Source organism: Protomyctophum parallelum (genome assembly GCF_964188405.1).
Source record: "Protomyctophum parallelum genome assembly, chromosome: 21".
NCBI lineage: Eukaryota > Metazoa > Chordata > Actinopteri > Myctophiformes > Myctophidae > Protomyctophum > Protomyctophum parallelum.
Window position 1 is genome coordinate 5,772,663 of NC_139713.1, and position 20,185 is coordinate 5,792,847.

The following is a 20,185-nucleotide window of genomic DNA, read 5'->3' on the forward strand; positions in this document are numbered from 1 at the left end:
CGCCCCCTCGAGAGACCCGGAAAATAAATCCCTGTTCATTTTCCTCATAGACTTTTCAGAAAGTATTTATTTAAAGACGGTTACGCCGCGCACAAAGACAACTCTTGTCGTGACAAATCATGACAACAAACACAATTTTTTTGGGCTGAACAAATAATTAGAAGAAGAAAAAAACCGGCAGGTTACAAACACTTTTTTTGTTGTTTTTCTTCTTTGTAATTATTTGTTTGGTCCAAAATATTGTGTTTGTTGTCATGATTTGTCACGACAAGAGTTGGCTTCGTACGACGCTTCAAAGGTCTTTAAATAAATACGTTTTGAAATGTCTATGGGAAAAATGCATTGGAAACTATTTCCTGGGCCTGGCGTCGTCATGAAAGGGGGTGGGACTAGTCCTTGGAAAGGGCTGGTTCTTTCAGGCTGTTAACTGTAGACACGCAGACACGCACGCACAGATAAAGAATACAATAAGGTGACAGGTGAAAGGTGAAAGGTGACAGGTCGTGTACTCGTCTCTCTCCAGGTCAGTAAGCTGAGTGACAACCTGGTGGGGCAGTTCCTCCTCCCAGACCAGACTCCTGGAGGCATCCTGGAGGCAGAGATGTCGCTGCGGGCGGAGCAGCAGACCAGCAGCAGGCTGGCCTCGCCGCCCGCCCAACGCGCCAAGGCGCCCGCCGCGCCGCCAAACCAACTCACCAAGGCGCCCGCCACGCCGCCCGCCCAACGCGCCAAGGCGCCCGCCATGCCGCCAAACCAACTCACCAAGGCGCCCGCCACGCCGCCCGCCCAACGCGCCAAGGCGCCCGCCGCGCCGCCAAACCAACTCACCAAGGCGCCCGCCACGCCGCCCGCCCAACGCGCCAAGACGCCCGCAGCGCTGTCCACACCGCCCGACCAACAGGCCAAGACGCCCGCAGCGCTCGCCACCCTGCCCGACCAACGCGCCAAGGCGCCCGCAGCGCTGGACAAAGTATGTACTCAGGTCAGTGGACATTTTGTTGACTTTTAAGACTAATTAAGTCGACTAAGGTTTTTGATATTTACTCGACTAAGACTATAAAGGTGGTCGCACACTGGATGCGTTTTTCGGAAAACCAACGGAAAAACGCAGCAGAAAATCCTAAAACGCGTCCAGTGTTCAGGGACCTTAAGTTAAGAGTAAGACTGAACAATTTCAGAAGACTAAATATAGGACTAGGATTAAATTCAAAAGACAAAATCTAAATATTCTGAAAGAATTAACACTGACTCAAGTGCAAATAGTTTTTTGAATGACATTGAAGTACATTTTGACTTACCACTTGTAACGTAAAGAATTTATTGCAGTATTGAATTTTTTCACTTCATATTAAAGTAAAAATTGTGAGTACAGACTTTTTTCCCCCACCGCTGCTCAAGTGAACGTACTTAACAGTAGTTACTATCCACCATGTAAAACAGACAACAACAACAACAACAACACAACAACAACAACAGAGACAACAACAGACACGTCCTGAGCTCAGCAGCAAACAGAAAAGCAGGCCTGGAAGCCCGGAGACACCCACGCAGAAACAACAACAACAAGGACAAGGACACAGCAGCAGGGCAGAGCGACAGCTGGGGACAACTAGGGACAACAAGGAGGCCCAGCCCAGGATAGAGAAGACTAAGGAGGTCTCCAAGGAGGTGAAAGAGGGATCATCGATGGAGGAGAGGCAGGAGCCAGAGGGCAGACAAGCAGACGCCTCCTGCATCACAGAACACCAGAAGACAGAGGTATATATATATATATATGCAATGTATCTCATATGAGAGAGCACTATGTGTAACGTGTGGATATAAGGCAATATCTTAAAAAACCGCTTGCCTAAAGGGGAATTCAATTCCCTATAGTGCCTACATAACCTGACGCTGCCAGAACCAAGAAGCTTGCTACACACATTTGTTTCATGGGTACTCAATACCGCCCCCATCTGGCAGAGTCAGGTTAGTGCCTACATCCATTTGGTTCCATTTGTACACTCTCAGAGTTACAGACCCGCTATAAGGCTCCATTTGGTTCCATTTGTACACTCTCAGACCCCTTTTCCACCGGTTGGTTCCCAATGGGAACCGGTTCAGTTCTTTATGGTTTTTAGTCCATGAGCCAGAGCTCCATAATTGGTAGGCAAACTATATCCTATATTAAATTGTTTATAGGATCAATACAAGTAAATTAATACATGATAACCCTTCCACAGTAGTAGCCTTTTCATATTTTTGAGTATTGCATATGTTTCCTACATAATGACTCATTTGCCTATTTAAAAATGTAAAATTTGTAATACAATAAATCATTGTCTTCGTGTAAGTACTCAATTGGGGAAATTTCATGGTGATAATAATCTAATATAGGTATGGTTTTGCCCACTCAATTCATAATTAATGTTTCAATTTTGGAGCTCTGGCTCATGGACTAAGAACCAAAAAGAACTGAACCGGTTCCCATTGGGAACCAACCGGTGGAAAAGGGGCCTCAGAGTTACAGACCCGCATAAGGCTCCATTTGGTTCCAGACTATCATTTAGCTGGGTGGACCCCCTGGAAGCTCCCTCAAGGACCCCTTTGGGAAGCACTGTTCTAGAGTGATGACTATATTGGTCTATCACACTAGAAATGCTGAAGGTCCACTACATTCTTTTGGAAAAAGACTAAGGTCGGGTCCCATGAGCGCGGCGCGGGCTACGCAGCGGCCAGCGCAGAGCGGGGCTCTATGCCTGTTTAGTACAGTCACACCAAAGCAAGCTTATACAAATCGGATCCCCTCCCGACCAACAAATACTGGAGTATGGAAATAAAATGTTTCACAAATATTCCCCTCCAAAGATTCACAGCAAATGAGAGGTATTGTGTTGAGGCACAAAGAACACTTTCATTTTGCCAAGATTAAAAAAAGAGAAAATTAAGCAATAAGCCACGAGAGGTCTCAGGTTACCGGGTATTTTACACTGGCTGGCTACCCCCCCCAGCCAGTATAAAATACCCGGTAAGCTGGGGGCGTCCAGTGGCTTATTGCTTTTCTAAAACGGTTACAAACATATAGCAATATTAACCTAATAAAACGATTGAATGCACAAAAGTAGCTACGCTTTGCGCCACCACTTCCTTGTTTTGCTCAGCAAGTAGCCCCAGTGATTGAAGGAGTGGGTTATCGGTGGAATTTACACCGGTCACGTGACGGTAACCAGCCAATCAGAATCAAGTATTGGGACTATACCCGTTTTAGAATTGAAATTTGCCCATGCAGGGTCCACAGAGAGGTGGTCCGCGGTCCGCTCGTGGACCGCGGCCCGCCTATTGAGGACCCCTGCTCTATTATCTCACACTGTCCTCTAACTCCTCCTCCATGTGTCTGTCCTTCTCGTTGCCTGCGTGGCGTCAGGTGAGAGACGTGTGGTATGAAGTCGGAACCGTGTGGTACGCCAACAAGGACGGCTACGCCCTGGGTGAGTCACGCCGCGCACGCACAGGGTCATCAATACGGACACTTAAACCCATTCTGACCTGAGATCGATTTCTAAAAATGTCTTCTGCATCCTGACAGTTTTCTGAAAAAGCTGTTTTTTTCTATGTCGGTCGTTCTTCGATTTAAAAAAAATAGCAGATCTACAAGCTCGTAGCGCGCCACTCGGTGGCGCGCTATGAGCTTGTAGATCTGCTATTTTTCAATAGCTAAAGCATAACATAACGCTGACACCAAAAGGGGTCTCCGCCCCAAAATGGGTTAAATGTGTCTGTGGCAAGACTTATAGGCCTCGTCTGTGGCAAATTCTAGATTTGTTTTTATTATAATGTTCTTATTTTTGATGATTACTATCAGCTACTACTATAGCTGCTATAAGCAATAATATGTCAACATTTTAATTACCTTTTTATTTATTTAATGTTTTGGTATTCAGACAGCCAGCAATGCGTAGAACACTCCCCCCAAAAAACTAGTCTCTGTGACACATCTATAGGGGGCGCAATCTGCATTCAAAGATTTTCCTAGAAGCTTTGTCATTGGTCGATTTGCCTTGGTCTGCTTCCTGATTGGTTATTCATTGCGTTCGGGTTTCTTTCGACCAATGACAAAGCTTCTAGGAACATCTTTGAACGCAGATTGTGGCCCCTATAGATGTGTCACAGAGACAAAAAAAATTGGGGAGCGTTCTACTTTTTATATAAAATTATAAAAAATAAAAAGGTCATAACAATGTTGACATATTATTGCTTATATAGCAGCTTTAAGAAGACCCAATTACTGCATGTCAGTCTCCAGGTTGTCTTCAGAATATCTCTGCTGTCTGTCAGGACAGTCAGAAACCAGCTATAACTTCACAATGTAAAATGTTCAGAAGAAAACCTTATATATTTTAAAAAGTAAACAAAGCAATGCCTCATCAAAGTTGGTGTTATGTCTTCATATTGCAGATACTTGCATCGCATTGATTTATGTGTGTGTGTGTGTGTGTGTGTGCGTGCGTGTGCGACTGCGTGCGTGCGTGTGTGTGTGTGCGTGTGTGTGTGTGTGCGTGTGTGTGTGTGTGTGTGTGTGTGTGTGTGTGCGTGTGTGTTCCTCGTAGCCACTCAACTGAAGCCAGACGAGGGCACGCCGGACCTCCCAGAAGGACGGGTTCGGGTGCGACTGCAGACGGACGGAACACTCCATGACGTCACAGAGTATGAGATAGAGAAGGTACTGTATATTCATAATATACTGTATATACCTAAGCAATAAAGCCACGAGAGGTCTCAGGTTACCGGGTATTTTACACTGGCTGGGGGTGTAGGCAGTGGCACCTCCCAGCCAGTGTAAAATACCCGGTAAGCTGGGGCCTCGAGTTACAAACATATAGCAATATTAACCTAATAAAAAGATTGAATTCACAAAAGTAGCTACGCTTTGCGCCACCAGAGCGAGCGAGCCACATCACTTCCTTGTTTTGCTCGGCAAGTACGTAGCCCCAGTGATTGAAGGAGTGGGTTATCGGTGGAATTTACACCGGTCACGTGACGGTAACCAGCCAATCAGAATCAAGTATTGGGACAACCCGTTTTAGAATACACTTTATAGGCCCTCTCATTACTTCTTATTAAAGTCAATATATGTTTTCGTGTTCCTCTTTCTGATACGCATCAATGCTACAAAGTGTCGTTCTCCTATCTCTCTCCTCCTGAGTAGATTAAACTTGGTGTCTCAACCTCAACCTGACCATGTATATGTTCTGTTTACCAAAGAGCTGGAGAGACTAAAACGTATTTGTATACTATTTTTAAACATTTTTAAATAGTTCAACTATAGCCAAATCTACATCGAACATGTTGTGAGCTTGTAGATCGGCTATTTGAACTATTTTAAAATGTTTTTTAAATAGTAAACAAATGGCAAATAAGTTTAGGGATAAGCGGCAAGATATAGCAGAGGGAGTCCAGTACTCAGTACACTACATGCGTGGTTAACACTAGCATGACTGAAGTCAAATGTGACAGAAGTAGCATGTGCTTAAATTCATATTTAGAAAATGTTTCAGATGTCAAAAAAATCTGAGATGATGGAATGATGATGGTCATGGAAGGGGAACCTTCTGAAAGCTTCATGGGCAAAAATAATTAACTTCAAAATCTTTAAAAAAAAAACGGTCAAAATTTTGACCTCTCAGTCATGCTATGACTCCTGTGGTGTGTTGTGTCCAGTGTAACCCCACAGAGCTGGACCTAGTGTGAGGTTAAAAATGTCTCTTTGCGGTGTGCTGTGTTGTGTCCAGTGTAACCCCACAGAGCTGGACCTAGTGTGAGGTTAAAAATGTCTCTTTGCGGTGTGCTGTGTTGTGTCCAGTGTAACCCCACAGAGCTGGACCTAGTGTGAGGTTATATAAATGTCTCTTTGCGGGGGGTGTTGTGTCCAGTGTAACCCCACAGAGCTGGACCTTTGTGAGGTTATAAATGTCTCTTTGCGGGGGGTGTTGTGTCCAGTGTAACCCCACAGAGCTGGACCTTTGTGAGGTTATAAATGTCTCTTTGCGGGGGGTGTTGTGTCCAGTGTAACCCCACAGAGCTGGACCTAGTGTGAGGTTATATAAATGTCTCTTTGCGGGGGGTGTTGTGTCCAGTGTAACCCCACAGAGCTGGACCTTTGTGAGGTTATAAATGTCTCTTTGCGGGGGGTGTTGTGTCCAGTGTAACCCCACAGAGCTGGACCTTTGTGAGGTTATAAATGTCTCTTTGCGGGGGGTGTTGTGTCCAGTGTAACCCCACAGAGCTGGACCTTTGTGAGGTTATAAATGTCTCTTTGCGGGGGGTGTTGTGTCCAGTGTAACCCCACAGAGCTGGACCTTTGTGAGGTTATAAATGTCTCTTTGCGGGGGGTGTTGTGTCCAGTGTAACCCCACAGAGCTGGACCTTTGTGAGGTTATAAATGTCTCTTTGCGGGGGGTGTTGTGTCCAGTGTAACCCCACAGAGCTGGACCTGTGCGACAACCTCAGCGAGCTGCACAGTGTGAACGAGTGTGGCCTCCTCCACACGCTGACCAGCCGGGCCAGAGCCAGCCTGCCGCTGACGCACGCCGGCCCCAACCTGGTCAACTTCTGGCCCCCGTCCCACCCTCACAGCAAGGTGAGTGTTGTATACTGAAACTATGGGAGGTCGGGAGGTTCGATACCAAAGACTGTACAAATGGGACCCAATGCCTCCCCGCTTGGCACTCAGCATCAAAGGGTCGGATTGGGGGGGTCAAATCTACTAATCAAATGATTTCCGAGCGCAGCACGCCTGCAGCTCACCTCTCCTTGGCTGCAGCTCACCGCTCCAAGAGATGGGTCAAATGCGGAGAACAAATTTCACTGCGGTATAACGTGTGTGACGAATCGTACGGCTTTGAATTTGACAAGCACTTGGAATTATAGAAGTTGAGGGAGGTATAACATTTAGTTATAGATAAATGCTGAAAGTGTATAGCCGATCTACAAAGCTCACAACGCCTCGCAATGCTTTGACTCAAGTAATGACATTGTGTATACAGTATGTCCACCATATTGACCATAAACGAAGACACCTGTTCAGATTATTGTGTACGGATCAACTTAACCCATTTTGGGGCGGGAACCCCTTTTGGTGTTTTAAACATTACGTTATAATTTAGCTATTGAAAAATAGCAGATCTACAAGCTCATAGCGAGCTTGTAGGTCTGCTATTTTTTTTTAAATCATGAACATGTGCATGGTGCAAAGCTTTGAATATATACTCTTTCAGAGCGAATGTTTTTAACTAAAATCTTTGCTTCTATGGGAGGTGGTCCCTGAAACAACACATTTTTAGATGGGGGGGGGGGGGGGGGGGGGGTCAGCGGCCAATTTCATATATTTTGGGTTATATATAAATGGGTTAATGTTCTCCTCTCGTCCACGCAGACCCCAAAGTCCCGGCGGGGGGAGTGCGTGTGGGAGGCGCCCCCTGCCCTGTCGGCGCTGGTCAAACAGGTGTACGTGTCCATGGTGGGCAGCCGGAGGGACTACAGCGTGTGCGCCATGGGGCGCAGCGGCACGGGCAAGACCACGGCGTGCCAGGCCTTCACCACCGCCCTGCTGAAGCAGGCTGGCACCACCGGGCCCAGCATGAGTGGTGAGTAATATAGGACGGTACGGTACCGCCCTGCTGAAACAGGCTGGCACCACCGGGCCCAGTATGAGTGGTGAGTAATAGGACGGTACCGCCCTGCTGAAACAGGCTGGTACCACCGGGCCCAGCATGAGTGGTGAGTAACAGGACGGTACGGTACCGCCCTGCTGAAACAGGCTGGTACCACCGGACCCAGCATGAGTGGTGAGTAATATAGGACCGCCCTGCTGAAACAGGCTGGTACCACCGGGCCCAGCATGAGTGGTGAGTAATATATAGGACCGCCCTGCTGAAACAGGCTGGTACCACCGGACCCAGCATGAGTGGTGAGTAATATAGGACGGTACGGTACCGCCCAGCTGAAACAGGCTGGCACCACCGGACCCAGCATGAGTGGTGAGTAAAGGCTCATACATAGTCTGGTTTTACGGTGATGAGGTGACCACCGAACTACAACATGACGTCACGAGCCGCGGTGAAGAGCAAACCACCGCCACCGCTCCAGCCCTTCTCTCTGTTTTTACTCACCACCGCTCAACGTTATTTCAGCTCCGGTGGTCAGCTCACCACCGGAGGGGTGGTCACCTCACCACCGAAAATCCAGACTATGAATAGGCCTTAACAGGACGGTACGGTACCGCTGAGACACAACGCGTCGCATTGTGACCTTTTAGATCGGCTATTTTCAGCAAGTGTAAAATAAGTCATTATGACGGCAACAAGGCCCGCAAAAATACATTTTAGTCGACTAAATCAACTGTAGATTTAGTCGACTAAAATCTTATGACATTTAGTCGACTAAAACTAGACTTAACACTAAGACATTCCAGGTGACTAAAATGTGACTAAGACTAAGTGAAAACTATTCAGGAGACTAATGACTAAAACTAAAATAGAAATTTGCTGCCAAAAACAACACTGTACCACCGGACCCAGTATGAGTGGTGAGTAATAATAGGACGGTACCGCCCTGCTGAAACAGGCTGGTACCACCGGACCCAGTATGAGTGGTGAGTAACAGGACGGTACCGCCCTGCAGAATGGCAGGGGCTCAAAGCACCCAAAAACACGTGCCTGTTGTTTCTGACCTGTCTGTATTCAACTCCTATAGTCTGTCGTCAAAGACGTGCACACATAGACATCAAAGGGGGCTTCAGCCCCTGCCCTTTCACCCGTCTGTAAAACAACTGCCCTCTCCAGACCACCAATGCAGCGTTTACTACATGGTGAAAGAAACGCAAATACCACCTCCTTTCCATGCCATGCTGGAAGGCAGCATTCAAATACCACCTCCTTTCCATGCCATGCCGGAAGGCAGCATTCAAATACCACCTCCTTTCCATGCCATGCTGGAAGGCAGCATTCAAATACCACCTCCTTTCCATGCCATGCCGGAAGGCAGCATTCAGGTGAAATCTCGTTCAGTCTCCTGAACGTGAACGCAGTATTTTGCGCTGAACAAATATGTTTCTAAATCCATGTCGTTACACCACATCTCCACTGGCTAAAGAGTGCTGGGTTGTGCTCCGAGAATAGCTGATCCACAAGCTCACAAGAGCTTGTGGATCTGCTATTTTCGTTATTTTTGTCCAAAAGTGGCCTCTTAATGGGATTTCAGCGAGTCCGAGCCGTGTTCACCATGCCTTTGGTATGTGTGTTGTGTCAGTCAGTCAGAACTGCAGCCTCACTCCCCGTCTTCCACCGTAGTCTGAAAACCCACCTCTTCAGACTCCATCATGGCCCATAGCACTTACCCCACCCACTTAGATATGTAGACTTAGATAGTATTGTAGACAGACTTATAGCTCGTTACGTAGACAGCACGAGAATTGCATTTTATGTATAGTCATAGCACTTTATAGTACACATGTATATAATATAGTATAGTATGTATAGCTGACATAGACACTCCACTGTTACGTTCTTAGTTTATACATGATTCATGATAACTACTTTTTATATATGTGATGTATGACATGCTTTTGTTTTTTGCTTAATGTAAGTCGCTCTGGATCAAGAGCGTCTGATAAATGCCTACATTGTAAATTGTAAATTGTGTTGTGTTGTGCAGTGGAGCGAGTCCAGGCCGTGTTCACCATGTCTTTGGTGTGTGTGTGACTGTGTGTGTGCGTGTTGTGTGTGTGTGTGTGTGTGTGTGTGTGTGTGTTGTGTCGTGCAGTGGAGCGAGTCCAGGCCGTGTTCACCGTGATGCGTTCCTTCGGCTGTGTCAGCTCTCAACACAGCGACGCCTCCAACCGGTTCGCCATGGTCTTCTCCGTGGACTTCAACCACGCCGGGCAGGCAGCCGCCGGACACCTGCAGGTATGAACACACACACACACACACACACACACACACACACACACACACACACACACACAAACACACACACACACACACACACACACACACACACACACACACAGACACACAGACACACGCACAGACACACGCACACACACAGAAACAGGTGCACACAGACAGACATCATGAATCTTTGTCATTTTCCCCATGTACTTAATGGTTAATGGTGCATTTATATAGCGCCTTTATCCAAGGAGCTTTACATAGATTGTGCATTACATTCACCCATTCACACACACATTCACACACCGATGGCGGCGGAAACCATGCAAGGCACCAACCAGCACATCAGGAGCAATTAGGGGTTCAGAGTCTTTGCTCAAGGACACTTTGACACTAACTCTGGGGGAGCCCACAGGGTTCGAACTGGCAACCTTGCGGTTACCATCCGGCCACTCTACCGCTGAGCCACTGCCGCCCACTTACATACACGTAAAGAACATGAAATATTGTTTCCCCCTCAGTCACTTGCAGTGCAACATAAAACATGTTTGTACTAATATTCCAATCTTTGTTTGACCTTTTGTGGCCATTTTTAAACCTTTAATACTAAAGCCAGGCTGGGTTATGTATATGTATGTATATATATATATGTATATATATACCAAGCAGCTAATTATAAATGGCCATAACTTTTAATGAGTGTAAGCTTATAAAACAACCAGTTACCTGGTGGTGAGAACCAGGAAAATGGTATAGTCACTACATGTCTATTTCTATGTCTAATTATTATACTTGTGTTGATATTTGTCCCTCACAAGTATAGTAATTCAAGTACACACACACGCGCGCGCGTGTGCACACACTTCGATATTTCATTCCTCCCCTATCTCTCTCTCTGTCTCTCTCCCTCTCTCTCTCTCTCTCTCTCTCTCTCTCTCTCTCTCTGTCTCTCTCCCTCTCTCTCTCTCTCTCTCTCTGTCTCTCTCTCTCTGTCTCTCTCTCTCTGTCTCTCTCTCTCTCTCTGTCTCTCTCTCTCTCTCTCTCTCAGACCATGATGTTGGAGAAGTGGAGAGTGTGTCGTAAGCACGAAGGAGAGAGTAACTTCCTGGTGTTCTCTCAGATGTTGGCTGGTCTCAGTACAGAGCTGAGGTTTGGAATGTGTGATACACACCCATATAAGATGAATCCATTCTGACCTGAGATCAGATTAAAAAAAATGTCTTCTACATCCTGACAGTTTTCTGAAAAAGCCTATGTTTCTATGTCAGTCGTTCTTCGGTTTTTCAAAAATAGCAGATCTACAAGCTCGTAGCGCGCCACTCGGTGGCGCGCTACGAGCTTGTAGATCTGCTATTTTTCAATAGCTAAAGCATGACATGATGCTAACACCAAAATGGGTCCCCGTTCAGGATGGGTTAAGATTAATCAATTTTGACCTGAGGACGATTCTACAAATGTCTTCTATAAATCATGTTTCTATGTCAGTCGTTCTCAAACATTTTCACGTCAAGGACCCCCGAAAATATATGTAATTGGCCGCCGAGCCCCATCTGAAAATATAAATTGTTCCAGGGACCCCCCCCTCCAGAAGCAAAGATTTGAGTTAAAAACGTTCGCTCTGAAAGAATATATATTCAAAGATTTTCACCACGTTTTCACGATTTTCAAAAATAGCAGACCTATACAAGCTCATAGCGCGGCACTGGGTGGCGCGCTACGAGCTTGTGTAGATCTGATATTTTTCAATAGCTAAAGTATAACATAATGCTAAAAACACCAAAAGGGGTTCCCACTCGAAATGGGTTAAAGGTATATTCAGTGTTTTCACTAAAAAAACCTTAGGTTTCGTTTTTGGCTGTGGGACCCAGCCTTTCTTCCAATCAGGATAGAGAGTCAAAAACGAAACCTAAGGTTTTTTGACCCCCAGGGGTTAACTGGGGACAGGGAGGAACTCCTTATATGGCCAGCACACTCTATAGTAGGGAGGATTATCACAACAAAACAAAAAAATAAGTGATATTTGAATTAAGTGAAATCACTGAATATACCTTTAAGATTACTAATAAATAAAACACCACCTGCTGTAGATGTCTGGGCCAAAGAGATCAAACAGGTTCACTGTGTTATATTAAATACTTCATGTTGTTTTATTATTATTATTTTTTAAATCCTGACAGGACGGAGCTTCAGCTGCACCAGTTCGGCGAGGCCAACTGCTTTGGTATCGTTCCTCCCACCAAAGTAAGGATTACCTTATTTATCGTTTGTTTTCTTAACCCATTCTGACCTGAGATCAGATTCATACGAGGTTTCCGCCGGACACACACTGGTCTGATGAACCCATTCTGACCTGAGATCTGAGATTTAAAAAAAATAGCTAAAGCATAACATGATGCCAACACCAAAATGGGTGCCCGTTCAGAATGGGTTAACCCCCTCAGGCCGGGAACCCATATTTGGGTTCTGTATACAGTATGTACAGTATTACAAAAATACCAAAAAAAATTGATGCTGCTATATAAATATTTGAAGTTTTTCAGAAAACTTCAGGTCAGGCTTTAGAAGGCGTTTTTTTGAATCGGCCTTTTAGGCCTAAATGGTTAACCCATTTTGACATGAGATCAGATTCTAAAAATGTCCTTTTGAAAATGACAGTTTTCTGAAAAAGCTATGTTTTTATGTCGATTTTTCAAAAATAGCAGACCTACAAGCTCGTAGCGCGCCACTCGGTGGCGCGCTATGAGCTTGTAGATCTGCTATTTTTAAATAGCTAAAGCATAACGTAATGCTCACACCAAAAGGGGTTCCCGCCCACAATGTCACGCAATTGATGACTCATATCACTTTGAAACCGTGCACATAATTAAGATCCTTATTCCATCGAATGTAAAACATGACTCATAACTTTGAATCCACATCATAGTGTAAAAACGTTGAATACTCATTATCTAATAATATATAATGTCATTTATACAACAGGTCGTTTCGAGGAAGCAATATGATTGGTTGAAACAGCCTTCTAGCCGTGCTTATAATGGAACACCTGATCAAAACAGCGCAGCCGACTGGGTTGCTATATGTGACCCCTCCCAGTATTTTCAACCACAAGTCGGCTCTAATGAAACTTCACAATAGTCCAAAATACTTCTTTTTTTTTTTTTTTTTTTTTTTGGTTTTTGTTTTTAGCCACATTAACACAGTTGGAATGTTAAAGAATGTTTTTTATCCCATCAGAAAGTCGTTTTAGTGTCATTAAGTCGTTTAATTACGTTGCAAAAAATTCTCTATAATTACAGATTATTTTGCGTATTTTGGGGCAAAGCAAAGCAAAGTTCTTTGTTAATCAATGCTAACTAGACATACAGCTGCCCTGCTAAAGTATGCAAATTCCGCTAAAATCCACCTTTTTCTACAAGAAGCTCCTATATTATAGGCTAGCGAGCTTCTTGGGACATTTGTGGTCGTATAGTGGCTACGTCTTTCATTAAAAGAGTATGATTTATTTAGCGGATATCTTAGTTTTAAGGGTAACTGTTGTATAATTGCAATAATTTATGACACTCGTAAAACACCGTCATTAATACACCGCCTGCGATACCTGCGATTCGGAACTCAAGTTCCTGCAGCATCGCAGGCGTGCATTAATGACGGTAAAGCACACCCTCTGGTCATTAAATATCGTCTCATCAGGTAGATTACTGTAAATAACTCCTCACTCTGCCCCGTCAGGTGGAGGAGAAGCAGATAGATTAGATAAATATGTACACTGTAAATAACTCCTCACTCTGCCCCGTCAGGTGGAGGAGAAGCAGATAGATTAGATAAATATGTACACTGTAAATAACTCCTCACTCTGCCCCGTCAGGTGGAGGAGAAGCAGATAGATTAGATAAATATGTACACTGTAAATAACTCCTCACTCTGCCCCGTCAGGTGGAGGAGAAGCAGATAGATTAGATAAATATGTACACTGTAAATAACTCCTCACTCTGCCCCGTCAGGTGGAGGAGAAGCAGATAAATATGTACACTGTAAATAACTCCTCACTCTGCCCCGTCAGGTGGAGGAGAAACAGATAAATATGTACACTGTAAATAACTCCTCACTCTGCCCCGTCAGGTGGAGGAGAAGCAGATAAATATGTACACTGTAAATAACTCCTCACTCTGCCCCGTCAGGTGGAGGAGAAGCAGATAAATATGTACACTGTAAATAACTCCTCACTCTGCCCCGTCAGGTGGAGGAGAAGCAGATAAATATGTACACTGTAAATAACTCCTCACTCTGCCCCGTCAGGTGGAGGAGAAGCAGATAAATATGTACACTGTAAATAACTCCTCACTCTGCCCCGTCAGGTGGAGGAGAAACAGATAAATATGTACACTGTAAATAACTCCTCACTCTGCCCCGTCAGGTGGAGGAGAAGCAGATAAATATGTACACTGTAAATAACTCCTCACTCTGCCCCGTCAGGTGGAGGAGAAGCAGATAAATATGTACACTGTAAATAACTCCTCACTCTGCCCCGTCAGGTGGAGGAGAAGCAGATAAATATGTACACTGTAAATAACTCCTCACTCTGCCCCGTCAGGTGGAGGAGAAGCAGATAAATATGTACACTGTAAATAACGACTCCTCACTCTGCCCCGTCAGGTGGAGGAGAAGCAGATAAATATGTACACTGTAAATAACTCCTCACTCTGCCCCGTCAGGTGGAGGAGAAGCAGATAAATATGTACACTGTAAATAACTCCTCACTCTGCCCCGTCAGGTGGAGGAGAAGCAGATAAATATGTACACTGTAAATAACTCCTCACTCTGCCCCGTCAGGTGGAGGAGAAGCAGATAAATATGTACACTGTAAATAACTCCTCACTCTGCCCCGTCAGGTGGAGGAGAAGCAGCGGGCGTCGGTGGCCTTCACCAAGCTGCTGGCCGCCATGGAGACGCTGGGCTTCTCGGCCAATGAGCAGAGGGCCATCTGGCACGTGCTGGCCGGCATCTACCACCTGGGCGTGGCCGGGACCTGTAAAGGTGACAATAAGAATAATAATAATGAGTTGCATGTTTACTATAGCGCTTTTCCAAGTGCTCAAAGCGCTTTACAACGGTCCATTCATTCATACATTGGGAGGTGAAGGTCCATTCATTCACACATTGGGAGGTGAAGCGGCGAACAGTCGACGCCAGCGTCCTCACTTCCCACATTCACACACCAATGGTGGCGAGCTCACACCGACCGACTCACTGGAGGCACTGTGGGGTTCAGTGTCTTGTTTTAACCAGAGCCATCTAATAGAAGAGTTACGACATTGAGGGGGCAGAAACCCAGCGCTGGAGAGCTCTGTTCATGCAGCCTGAACTGAGACAAGCTGGAGCTGGAAGTACATTGTTTTCAACGAGAGCGTGGCGCAAATAAGAGCTATTTTAAGCATGTGTGCAACTGTTAACTGTTCTAAAGTATTGTACAGTAACAACTAAAGTCTCTGTAATGTTTATGTTGTACTATTACTACAAAACAATCTAAAATAATGGGATTTAAGATTAAAGCTGGGCTGTTGCCGCCTGAGTCCAATGCATTTCTGCCTATACTTCCGGTCCCAGTTGGTTGTCCCCATTCTCAATAGAAGTCTATGTAGGAGAGCCTCCATTGGACTGAAGCCCCATGAAATGAACACAGTTTGCGTAACTCTGTCTATATCTAAGGCTCCGGTTTTAACCAGCCTCTCTCTCTCTCTCTGGTCAGTGGGCAGGAGGCAGTTTGTTTTAACCTCTCTCTCTCTCTCTCTCTCTCTCTCTCTCTCTCTCTCTCTCTCTCTCTCTCTCTCTCTCTCTCTCTCGCTCTCTCTCTCTCTCTCTCTCTCTCTCTCTCTGGCAGTGGGCAGGAGGCAGTTTGTTTTAATCTCTCTCTCTCTCTCTCTCTCTCTCTCTCTCTCTCTCTCCCCCTGGCAGTGGGCAGGAGGCAGTTTGTTTTAACCTCTCTCTCTCTCTCTCTCTCTCTCTCTCTCTCTCTCTCCCCCCCCCCCCCCCCCCAGTGGGTAGGAGACAGTTTGTGGACTTCTCCAGTGCCCAGGTGTTTTAACCTCTCTCTCTCTCTCTCTCTCTCTCTCTCTCTCTCTCTCTCTGTGGGGAGGAGACAGTTTGTTTTAACCTATCTCTCTCTCTCTCTCTCTCTCTCTCTCTCTCTCAGTGGGTAGGAGACAGTTTGTGGACTTCTCCAGTGCCCAGGTGTTTTAACCTCTCTCTCTCTCTCTCTCTCTCTCTCAGTGGGCAGGAGGCAGTTTGTTTTAACCTCTCTCTCTCTCTCTCTCTCTCTCTCTCTCAGTGGGGAGGAGACAGTTTGTGGACTTCTCCAGCGCCCAGGTGTTTTAACCTCTCTCTCTCTCTCTCTCTCAGTGGGGAGGAGACAGTTTGTGGACTTCTCCAGTGCCCAGGTGTTTTAACCTCTCTCTCTCTCTCTCTCTCTCAGTGGGGAGGAGACAGTTTGTGGACTTCTCCAGTGCCCAGGTGTTTTAACCTCTCTCTCTCTCTCTCTCTCTCTCTCAGTGGGGAGGAGACAGTTTGTGGACTTCTCCAGCGCCCAGGTGTTTTAACCTCTCTCTCTCTCTCTCTCTCTCTCTCTCTCTCTCTCTCAGTGGGGAGGAGACAGTTTGTGGACTTCTCCAGCGCCCAGGTGTTTTAACCTCTCTCTCTCTCTCTCTCTCTCTCTCTCAGTGGGGAGGAGACAGTTTGTGGACTTCTCCAGCGCCCAGGTGTTTTAACCTCTCTCTCTCTCTCTCTCTCTCTCTCTCTCAGTGGGGAGGAGACAGTTTGTGGACTTCTCCAGCGCCCAGGTGTTTTAACCTCTCTCTCTCTCTCTCTCTCTCTCTCTCAGTGGGGAGGAGACAGTTTGTGGACTTCTCCAGCGCCCAGGTGTTTTAACCTCTCTCTCTCTCTCTCAGTGGGGAGGAGACAGTTTGTGGACTTCTCCAGCGCCCAGGTGTTTTAACCTCTCTCTCTCTCTCTCTCTCAGTGGTGAGGAGACAGTTTGTGGACTTCTCCAGTGCCCAGGTGTTTTAACCTCTCTCTCTCTCTCTCTCTCTCTCTCTCTCTCAGTGGGGAGGAGACAGTTTGTGGACTTCTCCAGCGCCCAGGTGTTTTAACCTCTCTCTCTCTCTCTCTCAGTGGGGAGGAGACAGTTTGTGGACTTCTCCAGTGCCCAGGTGGTTTAACCTCTCTCTCTCTCTCTCTCTCTCTCTCTCTCTCTCTCTCTCTCTCTCTCTCTCTCTCAGTGGGGAGGAGACAGTTTGTGGACTTCTCCAGTGCCCAGGTGTTTTAACCTCTCTCTCTCTCTCTCTCTCAGTGGGGAGGAGACAGTTTGTGGACTTCTCCAGCGCCCAGGTGGCGGGCAGCGTTCTGGGCTGCGAGGGAGACGAGCTGGACACCGCCGTGTTCAAACACCACCTCAGACAGTTGCTGCAGAGAGCCACCGGGGGCGGCAGAGAGAGGCATTCCGTGGCAGAGCCAGAGGATGGTGAGATTACAGTACACACACACACACACACACACACACACACACACACACACACACACAGACGTTACGAATACCAACGAAGTCGCCCTTTTACCAACTGGCTCCGGGCCTACAGCCGGTGGAACTGCGCGGCATGCAGGTATTCCTAAAGTAACCCGTGTAAATTATGCTTAAACGGTTAAACCTATAACCTTATTCCTATAACCTTAACCCCAGTCAAACTATATCTAACCCTATAAACTTATTTATAACCTTATTCTCAGTAAAACAAAATAAAGAATAGAAGAACCCCGCGGCACCAAGGGGGGGAAAAAACCAGGGCGAGATGGTTTTATGGGCGTTGGCACCGGTTACCGACATCACCTGAGGACATTTTCCCTTGTCCTCACAGGAACAAAATGGTTGCTTTATAAAATAATACATTTTTAGCGGTGTTTACTATTTTACCGAAAAGATTGAGGTTGGGGGGTTAGATATGTAGAAGTTTAAGGTTTATGGGGTTAAAGTTCTGCGTTGGTGTCATGCACTGAAAAATCACAAGAATCTACATAACAAGTTCGCAAACGGTTTGAAGCTTGTAGATCTGCACATTTTCTGTAAGTCATAGTCGACTTCCTAACATGTTGATTCACGAGTATAATCATTAAAATGTGCGTGTGTGCGTGTGTGTGTGTGTGTGTGTGTGTGTGTGTGTGTGTGTGACTGTGTGTGTGTGTGTGTGTGTGTGTGTGCGTGCGTCTTCAGGTCCCAGGTTAACTGCTACACAGTGTGTAGAAGGAATGGCTTCTGGGCTGTATGAAGAACTCTTCACTACCATAGTGTCACTCATCAACAGGTATACCTGTCTGTCTGTCTGTCTGTCTGTCTGTCTGCAGCGACACTGGTGTGCCAGAAATACTACAGTCATTAGTTGCATCTCATTTTGCAGACAGACACTCCCGCTTAATGTATAGTAATGTAATATAAGAGCAGTAACATTAGTACGGCACAGGGTTGCCAACTAGGCCAGTCGTTCTGGGCTCCAGTCCAGCACAGAGAGCCGCGGGTCATATGGGGCATCTTTTCTTAATTCCCTCCCTGCATGCACAGATATTACGGTAATTAATTTCCAAGTAATATAAGCATACTTTTTTGTGTGAACAAGACACACTTATGTCCTCTGCCGTTATCCGCAGTATTTTTGTATATTTCGGTGAAACGAGTTGGGGCGCAATCTGCAAAGTAAAGTGACGCCGCTTACTTCCGCATATAGACGAATTCAGAAACGGGTCTCATGGTCGCAGCAATGTATTTCCTGTAGGCGGAGCAGACATTGCTGCGGTGCACCTCTTCTACTGCAGTGAATGGTAGAGTGACTGCTCAAAACGTTATACTCTTTTACCTGCTTTTTACTAACACTAACTTTATAAAGATGCCCAGAACATCGGTCGGGATGAACCTGTGTAGTTTATATAGCTGCTCCAACAGTGGTGGCAACATTCAAGAGAAACGGAATGTCAAATACAACCGCACCACAGTGTCTGAGACCAGAGCCGGCTGAGGGGAAGCAGTGAAAGGTCCTGAATAATTGCGAACGCAGTGATTGCGAACGCACTGAGCACTAACTATGACAGCAAGGGCTGAATGTCTGTGTGTGTGTCCCGCTGTTACACCACCACAAAACACACACGCACGCACTCACACACACACACACACACACACACACACACACACACACACACACACACACAACTTAACTTAAAAAAAAACTTAACTTAAAAAAAAAACTTAACTTAAAATGAAAAAGAAAAAACTTAACTTAAAAAAAAACTTTAAAAACACTTAACTTCAAAAAACTTAACTTCAAAATAAAATCTTAAAACTTAAAAAAACACAAAAAAACTTAACTTAAAAAAACCCTTTAAAAACACTTAAACTTCAAAAAACTTAACTTAAAAATAAAATCTTAAAAAAAACCACAAAAAAGTGAAGTTTCCCGCGTTTGCGCGTCTTACTTGTGTCTATGTCTATGTGATGCTTGTCCTCCGTACACCAGGGCTCTGAGACTCCCAGCAGCTGACCAGTGTTCAATCTGCAAGTAAAGTCACGCCGTGATTACGTCCATATATACCCCATTCTGACCTGAGATCAGATTCATACGAGGTTTCCGCCGGACACACACTGGTCCTGATGAACCCATTCTGACCTGAGATCAGATTCTAAAAATGTCAGTCGCTCTTCGATCTTTCAAAAATAGCAGACCTACAAGCTCGTATCGCGCCACTCGGTTGGCGCGATATGAGCTTGTAGATCTGCTATTTTTAAATAGCTAAAGCATAACATGATGCCGACACAAAATGGGTGCCCGGTCAGAATGGGATACCAGAGTCTGTAGGGCGAATATTAATCTGTGGAACAGAGTCAAATATGATTATTTACGCGTCGTGAGCTTGTAGATCGGCTATTTTCAGCAAGTGTATAATCAGCCATTAGGACGGCATCAAGGCACGCCAAAGATACATTTTAGTCGACCAAATCACCTGCACATAGATTTAGTCGACTAAAATATTATGATATTTAGTCGACTAAAACTAGAACACCAAAACATTCCAGGTGACTAGTGAAATGTGACAAAAACTAAATGAAAACAATTCAAGAGACTATGGGCTGTATTTTGCGTGTCTTAAGTACCAGGTCTTATTACCTAACTTAGGTAAACTAAAGACCTGGAGGCGTGATCAATGCTCTTTGGCCACTCAGAATAGCC

At 45.6% G+C, this 20,185-nt stretch overlaps 1 protein-coding gene across 6 annotated transcripts in view; it reads left to right on the top strand.

The window, feature by feature from the left end:
• The window catches only part of myo18b (myosin XVIIIB), a 105,612-nt gene that overhangs the window by 11,168 nt on the left and 74,259 nt on the right, over positions 1 to 20,185 (top strand). For 4 of the 6 annotated variants that reach the window (XM_083794204.1, XM_083794199.1, XM_083794202.1 and 1 more), the window contains exons 4-12: positions 524 to 982; positions 1,441 to 1,758; positions 1,876 to 1,968; positions 3,404 to 3,467; positions 4,587 to 4,699; positions 6,449 to 6,616; positions 7,412 to 7,622; positions 9,799 to 9,941; positions 10,975 to 11,075. In XM_083794204.1, the coding sequence (XP_083650330.1) occupies positions 602 to 982; positions 1,441 to 1,758; positions 1,876 to 1,968; positions 3,404 to 3,467; positions 4,587 to 4,699; positions 6,449 to 6,616; positions 7,412 to 7,622; positions 9,799 to 9,941; positions 10,975 to 11,075 (1,592 nt within the window). In that variant the 5' untranslated portion in view covers positions 524 to 601. The remainder of the gene's footprint in view (positions 1 to 523; positions 983 to 1,440; positions 1,759 to 1,875; positions 1,969 to 3,403; positions 3,468 to 4,586; positions 4,700 to 6,448; positions 6,617 to 7,411; positions 7,623 to 9,798; positions 9,942 to 10,974; positions 11,076 to 20,185) is intronic. The other 2 variants (XM_083794201.1, XM_083794203.1) reach the window with 2 other exon arrangements.